A 9,505-nucleotide genomic window follows, 5' to 3' on the forward strand; every position below is an offset into this window, starting at 1 on the left:
TGTTTGGCGTTTGTGTGACGCGGCTAGATGATTGGTTTAGGACAGGCCCTTTGCGATGTGTTTGTACTTGTTGTGGTGGCTAATTTTTTGATTAGCTTGGGTGTGGAGTGATTGCTACACTTGTTGTTCAATAAGTTGTGGTGTCTTGTAATTCAACTTCTGCCTTCTATAAAAATATGGTACGCTTAGGCGTACTCTCGAAAAAACATATCATAGTCATTAATTTATTTACAAAAATACATGTATCCGTATCCTGAGTTTGACTCTCCTAAATGATGAATCTACCCTTAGAATTAGGTACTCCCTGATTTTCAGTTGTAGTACTCCTTAATGCTTACAGTGGAGTACCCTTTAAGGATATTCGTCGGATCTGAGAGAACGGATGGACCATATTAAACTAAGGGTACTGTAAAAGATTTGTTCTGTTTGTAAATTCGGGAATTGCAAGCTAAAAGTATATTCAACTTTCTTCATTTTCTTAGGACTGGAGCAATTTTAGTGGCAGGATTAGTGCGGGAACTAATATATGGTAAATATGACAAAATGTTCTAGTACTCTACCTGTCAACCAACCTCTACAAGAGATGATTTATATTTACAAAAAGAAAAAATTCTGCTCCATGGAAACTACTTCTGGCTTTGATTACTTCCTGGCGAGGTCCTCGGGGCTCTTTTCCAAATCAAGCATGGGGAAACTTTTGATGAGGTGTTTGAACCTGTCGGTCGCGATGACTGCAATCATTGATTCCTCTGACGACAGAAACTCGAGGCAGGCATCCTTGAGCCGCTCACATATATACTGATCCGCCAGTGCCAATGTGGCCATGACGGTATTAGCATCAATGCGCCCGCACAACTCTCCTTGGCACATCGCCTTCAGCCTGCCTAGCCCGTACCGATCAGCTGCGGCCAGCAAGTGCTCCACTGCGGCGGTGCTATAACCTTGGCCGTCGCACGGCGGCAACGAGTCCGTGTAGACGTAGTGAAGAAGGATCTGGAAGATGTCCGGCTCCATGTCGGCGACCTCCATCGTCGGACCAAAGATCTGAGCGTCCAGAAGCGGCGCCCGCATGGCCAGCATGAACCTGTGCGCCCTGAACCGCCGGCCTCCCACGAGGATGGTGACGTCCGCGCCTATCCCGTCCTTGAGGGTGCGCTCGAGCTGGCCGGGAAGCTCCGTCGGAGGGGCCGCGGCAAGGCTCGTCCTGCACTCCGCGGGCGGTTCTTTGATCACGGCGACGACGCACCTCAGCGTCAAGAGGTGAGACGACGATCTCAGCTTCGATTTCTCGACGAATTTGCTAAAGCCAGAGCCAGTGGAGGATTCTGGAGAGAAGACGTGACTCCCTACCTGCCTGGTCTCTTGTACATGGCCTTGATCGTCCAGCATGGTTAATGTGAACATTGCCCTCACCTCGTACTTGGCCAGCTGGCAAAGACAACACAAGTAGGCCCCTGCGTTGCCGGCAGCGTCCTCCTTGCCTCCGTCCGGGTAGAACCTGATGTTCCAATCGTAGCCGCCGACGGTGAACGTGCTCGACCTAATGTACCTCCCGAAGCCCATGCCGTCGAGCAGCGGGTAGTTGGTCACCACGAAATCGTGCGTCGCGCCCTCCGTCACGCACCTCGACGACGTCTCGGCTACCCGGAGGCCTTCGCCGTGATCAACCGCAGCGGCCGCGTTAACCTGCGCCATGGCTAACGTAAACGCGGGTGTTCCTGCTGTTGATCAACGATCCTTTTTCCGGGAGTCACCGTATATATACATGGAGAGGATTGTTAGTGGTTGGAGTAGTTTACAGTAGAAACATGTTTCCTTTCGGAAATCATCCCGATTAAGCTAGTCGTGTCGTAACGTTCTCCAACTGCCTTTGCTTTTGCCCTCCACGATGGATCTTGGAGGACTTGGATTCCTCTCGGAGTTCTAGTTTAGCACGATTGTTTACCGCTTTTCCAACCGGGCATTAACACACGCACACACGCACACACGCACGCACGCACGCACACACACACTCCATTACTTTGCAATAAGCACGCCACGCTGGGTTCAACGTGCAAGACGGGCGTACGCACTAGGCCCCGCGCGACCGCCTCGTTCCCAACACGCCTACATCCCCTACCTCCAGCCGTATTTCTCCACACGCGCCGCATCCCCATCTTTTCCCCGTGCTGCGACCGAGCCACCACGAGCTCCCTCGCCGTGCTCCCATGGCGGTGACCACATGCTGCACCCACGGCGGCCAGGTGTGCCTGACGGCGGTGACCGAAGGTGACCATGGGGGCTGCAAACATGCTGGGAGAATGCTGGAACCAGCAAGGATACGCAATGGCTATCTGCCACCATGGCCGGACCCGTGCATATACAAGTGTTGCAACCGTCACCTAAAACAGCTTCAATAGTTGTTGAGAAAAGCTTCAACTATATATATAGAAAGCTTCAACCGGCACTGCTCAACAAGGAAAATCTGCAGCCATAGTTAGATTTTGCTACTAACTGTGAAGTTTTTTGCTACATCCATCAAGGTGAAGTTGCGACCTCGTGATGGTGGCGACGATAATTTGTTGCAACCATAGTTGGATTTTGCTACTATCGAACAAGTTTTTTGCTACATTCATCAAGGCGGAGCTGCGACCTCGCGGCGGCGGTGACGACGATTTGGTGCAACCTTAGTTTTTGCTACTACCGGTGAATGATTTTGCTACATCCATTCAACGGCGTTGACTGGCTGCTGGCCGTCGTCGAGGCAATTCCGTGTAGCGAGCATCAACAGCGAGGGGCGGTGGCGGAGCTACAACCTTCGCCGTTGAGAGCTGGAACCGCAGGTGCAGCTGTAGCATGGGTCAACGCGACGACGAGAACGGCCGTCAAGGGTGGGGACCGGCGACGAGGATGACCAACGAGGGAGGGGACCGATAGCGAGGACGGCCAGCGAGGGTGGGGACCGGCGACGAGGACGACCGACGAGGGTGGCGACCGGTGATGAGGATGGCCACCAAAGGGGACAGGAAGCACGGCGCCGCACACCCTAAGTGGGAGATGTGGATCCAGCCCGAGGAAGAAGAAGCTGGCGGGCGAATAGTTTTTTTTTTGGCCCAGATCCAATGGCCACGCGGCTCACATCCAACGTTTGGTGCGCGACCGGCTGAAACTTTGGGCTGACGCCTAGCAGTTGCCTAATGGAAATACGATCTAGTCCAGATATATTACAGCTAAAGATAAGAGGGAAAGAGGGGAGAGAGCTGGAGCAGGACTAGGAAACCTATAGCGGTTGATTTGCCATCGAGAACGACCATTACATGAAAAAAAAACTAATGCCACTAACAGAAGTGTTCAAAGTATTTTTTTTTACATTTTTTTGCTGGTAAAGTAGAGTTCAGTGTAATGTTTCTTCGATAAAGGATGATTTTATTAACTCAAAATGTAGCATCAAGTGGATACAAGGCAATATGAGTAATATCCGGCCTCTGCATAATTAGGATGCACACAGCCGAATACCAAAAGTCTGACAACCAGAAGAAAACAAAAGCCGACAAATCGGCAATAGCAGAGTCCTATAGACCGACACTGTGCCTATGTCGAAAGGTGAGATGGACCAATCCGAAGGTTATGCTGCCATCCATGTTGGGTAAAAATCTCCGGAGCCACCTACTCCAACCGCGTCCACACCGTCTTGAACAACGGTTGGACCTCCGCTCATTGTAGTATAGACCAAGTACGAAACGAGTGTGTACAACGAAAAATAGCCTGCAAAGGAAAGGTATTTTTGTCATTAAAACAAAATCATTTCTACATAGCCAAAGCGATCATAGTAAGGCATACGCTCGCCCCCTCAATAGTGTTTTGGACCTATTTGATATACCGTCCAACCAGTGACCAAAAATATTGGCAACATGTAAGCGGATATAAACTTGACGCTATTTGAATGATTGACCACGTAGAATGTGCAAAGTTGCATTGGAAAAAGAGGTGTCTGATTGTCTCATCATGAGTACAAAAGCAACACTTCTTACTCCCTTGCCAATTGCACCATGCGAGGTTGTCTTTGGTTAGGACAACTCCCCTACGGAGATATCACATGAAGATTTTAACTTCTCATGGTATCTTCGACCTCCAAATTTTCTTCTTGTTACTCACCGGTACCTCAGAATGCGTGAGTACACGATACATAGAGTCTACAATGAAAGATCCTGATATTGTAAGGTTCCAGCGAAACACGTCCCGACCTTGTGTGAGGCTAATTGCATCCAGACGGGACAAAAGGATTGGGAAAGTAGTGGCTGAACCCCCTCTCGGTGCACCCACGGAAGAAAAGATATCAAAGCATTTCAAAAAAATCTGAAACTTTATGAAAATAATAATCAACAAATGTTAGAGAGGCTCGCCAAGTTCAGTCATCGAACGACATCAGAGGAAAGCTGTACAAAAAAAACAAAATTATAAATTTTGGTCAAACAGTGCACGTACATTTTGAGAAATTTTCAGTAATTTTGTCTTTTTGTATAGAGCTCCTTAGATGTCATTTGAACACCAAAATTGGTAAGCCTCTCTAACATTTGTTGATGCTGATTCTCACAAAGTTTTAGATTTTTTTCAAAATGTTTTGATATGTTTTCTTGCGTGGTTGCACCGTGGGGGCATCAAGGGTGGGTGTAGAAAAACCATACTTCAAAAGATTATGCCATGACATAAGTCGGGGGCCAGTCAGATCCCGCCTGAACGAAATATTTGGAGGGATGAACTAAGCACCTGCGCAATAGTATTATTCTTATCGCGAGCAAATGTTGTACAAGGCTAGATATTATTCTCGGAGACTGGCATCGCCTAGCCAGATGTCTTCCCAAAAACGAATCGCCGACCCATCCTTTATCGCGAAAGACCCAAAGCGAAAAAATGATTCTTTGCTGCCATCAGGCCAGCCCAAAAGTGTGAGTCGCCAGGTTTCCAATATGTCCGATACACCACCTTTTGACCTAGATACTTGTTTAACAAGAAGAAAACACAGTCCACAGCAGGGAACAAACAACACACATAAAAACCATTCGGAGCAACAACCAAACACGAGCCGCGCTAAACACTACGCCTGCGGATGCGCAGCACCACCAGCAGTAGCTTCCATGAGCGAGACCAAAGTTGTAGCTTCATTCATCAGCGTCTGCACCCCCTTGCACCTTTCAGCAGCCTTGCTTAATATAGCAAAAACATGCATATCATAAAAATAACCTCAATATAGGATACATCACCACGGGGAAGGCATTGAAGCACCCGGGTGCCACACACCCCTATATAAAAATAACATAAAAAAACATCTGGAATTTTGGGATATGAAACCTGAGTCCTATTGTACATCCATGTTCATTTTCATGGGGGAATGGTTGCCCATGGTATTCGCGGGTAGGAATTGCGGTCCGACATGCGTTGCATTCAGTTTTTTTCTACACATACATTTTTTTCTTTTTTACTGACATTACCATGGGTACCCACTCCCCATGAAACTGAAAACATATGTATAAAGGGCACCCGAGCATCATATCCCAAAATTTCTGTATTTTTTAAAAAATTAATATGTTTTTAATGCTATATTCATATAGAGGTGTGTAGCACCCGATAGCCACAAATCCTCTTTCACATCACCACATGTTTACCAATGACAATCTTGTTACGAATGTTACAAATCCCCAACAAATCCCATCATAGAAAACTTCTTACCCCCAGACAGGAAAGCATAAATCCAAGTTAAACTCTTCCAAGCATTTCTAGGACAGCAAGCAGCCCCCAAAATATTGCCAATACACCCCGAAACTGATTTTGCAACGCTACAAGAGAAGAACAAGCGTTCAACAGTTTCAATGTTATTGCGGAAGGAGCAAAGAGGATTTTTAGTCCACTTTATTTTATCCAAATTATCTCTGGTCAAAATAGAGTTCTACAGTTTTTTTTGTCGAAAAGGAGGAGTAACCATGGTCTCTGCATCTCATGATGCACACATCATATTATTAAAAAGGTTTAGGTTCACAATAAGGTCTCAAACATTGCCACAAAAACTTTTGAACTTAAGAGGAATAGCTGCTTTTCAAATTGGCAATCATTTGGTTCCCATGGTGATACTGCCCCACCCGTCCATCCATCAACCATTGCCCTCTGCTATCCAACGATTGGTCGCTAATATCAACTAGTGATGTACACCCTCTGTCTCATAGTGTCAAAAACGCTCTTATGTTATGAGTTGGAGGGTGTACTTCGCACTAACTCGTCTACTGTCCGGGCAGAAGCTACTCACCAACTAGCGCAAAGGATACAAGCGTTCACACATGTTGAGTTGGAGCGTTCACGCACATGGGGAATTTAGAGCGTTTGCACACACGATGAGTTGGAGTATTCATGAGTAAATTGTAAAAGACCATTACAATTGGAGACCCTAATTCAGAAAATCATCATCATTCGGTTTTTTTTTTAAAAACCACCAACATTGTGGTCACAGTTTTCAAAAAACACTGATTGCCCAGATATGTCCCACTGTAAGGGATGACATGGCAACCAAAAGTAACAGCGTTTGACTGGAGTTTAGTTCACCGTTAAAATAGATATGGGCCCGCATGTCAGTGTCATATTTCTCCTCCGATAAAAAAAATACACATGGAAATATCCCGGTCAACCAACGAGTAGATCTCACTCGCAATCGCAGTCGTCCTCGTTCTCCCGATCCACACGACAGCCCCCGCCGCCCCGATCTGGAAGCAGGTTATACCACGCCGGAACGCTAGTAGCCGTCGGTGAGACAAGCCGCTGCCGCCCCGCCGTTCTTTCTCCGCCGCTGGCGAGGCAAGACGCCGCCACCCCGCCGTTCTTTGTTGTGCCTCTGCCAATTCATGGCTCCATGATTTCGGAAGGAGCAACAGCAACAGTAGGGGTGATGAGGGCGGGACGGAGCAGCGGGCGACAGCTGGAGGGAGCTGCACCGCCGGGGTCCAGAGCGGCTCGCCGATGTGCAGCTGCACCGCCGGGGTCACGTAGGCCTAGCCGCGGACAGGGGTGGCCTGGGTCAAACGAGCCGTCCCATCGCCTGACTCCTAGCTGCCGGTCCACCTCGCCGTGCTGGGGCGCTCTACCGGATGGGCGGCGGCGATTTATGAAGGTTTCCGGGCGTGCAAAAATCCGGCGCGGCGGTGGTGTGGATCCTGGGCCGCGGGAGCCGTGCCTCCTTGTCTCCTCCAACTCTGACGAGACACGGGAGAGAGCCGGGAGAAACAGAAGGGAGGGATGGAGGCGGCGGCGCTGGGAGGCTCGTTCGCCGTCAGTTGGGCTGGCCAGAGCCGGCGGGCCGTGCGTGTAATGGAGAGGCGATGTGCTCCTCTTCTCTGGCGACTGCGTTTCTGTCGAACAGAATTCGTACGTGTACTGTCGTGTTGGGTGTAATAAGCCGCGGCGTCGCTCCTGGCGTGGCTGGTGCGTGTATGGGCGCACACCGGACGCGTCGGGCGCGTCGGGTCCGCGGTGTGTGCATGCGTAGGTGTGCGTGCGTGTGTGCGTGAACCGGCGCGTGTGTGCGCGGGGCCACGCCGGGTTGTTAGCGAGCAATCAGGATGGGTAGACCGCGTCGGGCGCGCTGGGAGGCCGTGGCGATCGCGTTCGGGCGCGGTGCGTGGACGCGGCCAGAGCGCGGGGGACGTGGGGGAGTGGGTGAGCGAGTGGGTGCAGGGCGAGGCCGTGCAGGCCGGTGCTCGCGGGTATAAAACCCTGGTTCCTCTCTGTAGCTCGTTGACATGATCGAGTTCGTGCTCGAGGTAAGGGAAAAGCGTATGTGCGCTGGAAAAATCCCCGTGTCCACTGTTGTCTGAACTTCTCTGAATCCTTTCTTCCTTCTCTCCGGTGACTGAGCCACGGCAACAGTGAGCGAGCCGAGTGAGAGGGCGAGGAGAGCTGCGGCGAGGAGTTGGCGGTTCCAACATTTGGTATCAGAGCCTCGTGGCGATCAGGGCGCGCCGGCGACGTCCATCGTACCGTACGGTGGCGGTTCGGGCGGCGAGATGGGGCATCCAGCGCCCGTGCTCACGGGCGACAACTACACCACTTGGGCCATCAAGGTGGAGGCGGACCTTGATGCCGCAGGGCTGTGGGAGGCAGTGGTGCCGCCGGAGGACGCGGCGTCGGCTGTGATCGCCAAGAAAGACAAGCCGGCGAGGGCCTATCAGCTCCGAGCGCTCGCCGACGACCTTCTGTTGCAGGTGGCTGCGAAGAGGACGGCGGCGGAGATATGGGCGAGCTTGAAGGCCAGGTTTGTGGGCGCGGATCGCGTGCGCGCGGCGCGGCTCGGCACGATCCGAGGAGAATTCGAGCTCCTACGCATGGCGGAGTCCGAGTCTCTGGACGCGTTCGCTGGGAGGCTCGGTGGCATGGCGGCGCGCTACGCGGCGCTGGGCTCAACGCTGGAGGATGCGGCGCTCGTCAAGAAGTTGCTTGACTCGGTGTCGAACCGGCTGTACGCGGCGGTGGCCGGCATCGAACAATTCTGCGACGTCGACACGATGCTGTTCGAGGATGCGTTGGGGCGGCTGAAGGCTTTTGACGAGCGGCTGCGGCGACGTGATCAGGGAAGCGGCGAGCGAGCTGACGGCGAGCTGCTGTACACGACGGCACAATGAAGGGCGGGGGAGCGGCGCCTCGGCGGGGCTCAGGACGACGACGACGGGGCGCGGAGCGAGGCGTCGGGCTTCGGCGGCAAGAAGAAGGGCCGGTGCTACAAGTGCGGCGAGCGGGGTCACTTCAAACATGACTGCCCGCAGTGGAAGAAGCAGGCGCCGGCGCCGGAGCATGCACTGCTGATCGACGGCGATGTCGAGGACGGCGGGCTGCTCTATGCCGCGGCTTAGGGCGCGAGTGTTGGGTGTAATAAGCCGCGGCGTCGCTCCTGGCGTGGCTGGTGCGTGTATGGGCGTGCACCGGACGCGTCAAGCGCGTCGGGTCCACGGTGTGTGCGTGCGTAGGTGTGCGTGCGTGTGTGCGTGAGCCAGCGCGTGTGTGCGCGGGGCCACGCCGGGTTGTTAGCGAGCGATCAAGATGGGTAGACCGCGTCGGGCGCGCTGGGAGGCCGTGGCGATCGCGTTCGGGCGCGATGCGTGGACGCGGCCAGAGCGCGGGAGACGTGGGGAGTGGGTGAGCGAGTGGGTGCAGGGCGAGGCCGTGCAGGCCGGTGCTCGCGGGTATAAAACCCTGGTTCCTCTCTGTAGCTCGCTGATATGATCGAGTTCGTGCTCGAGGTAAGGGAAAAGCGTATGTGCGTTAGAAAAATCCCCGTGTCCACTATTGTTTGAACTTCTCTGAATCCTTTCTTCCTCCTCTCCGGTGACTGAGCCACGGCAACAGTGAGCGAGCCGAGTGAGAGGGCGAGGAGAGCTGCGTCGAGGAGTTGGCGGTTCCAACATGTCGTACTTATAGTGCGGCTCGTGGAGAAAAGGCCAGGGGAGACGGGGTTGACTAGTAGCGCCGTTTCGTACTAGAAAATTTTGCA

At 52.3% G+C, this 9,505-nt stretch overlaps 1 protein-coding gene and 1 pseudogene across 1 annotated transcript; one reads left to right on the top strand and one right to left on the bottom strand.

Moving 5' to 3' along the window:
• Nucleotides 1-642: 642 nt before the first annotated feature.
• LOC125532108 (BTB/POZ and MATH domain-containing protein 2-like) lies at nt 643-1,695 on the bottom strand. Its single transcript, XM_048696280.1, has one exon. The coding sequence runs from the start codon at nt 1,693-1,695 to the stop codon at nt 643-645; it is 1,053 nt and encodes a 350-aa protein (XP_048552237.1).
• Nucleotides 1,696-7,760: 6,065 nt separating this feature from the next.
• On the top strand, nt 7,761-8,867 carry LOC125529723 (uncharacterized; annotated as a pseudogene).
• Nucleotides 8,868-9,505: the final 638 nt, after the last annotated feature.

The sequence above is a fragment of the Triticum urartu genome, chromosome 2A (assembly GCF_056163025.1).
Source record: "Triticum urartu cultivar PI428250 chromosome 2A, HENAU_Tu73, whole genome shotgun sequence".
Lineage (NCBI taxonomy): Eukaryota > Viridiplantae > Streptophyta > Magnoliopsida > Poales > Poaceae > Triticum > Triticum urartu.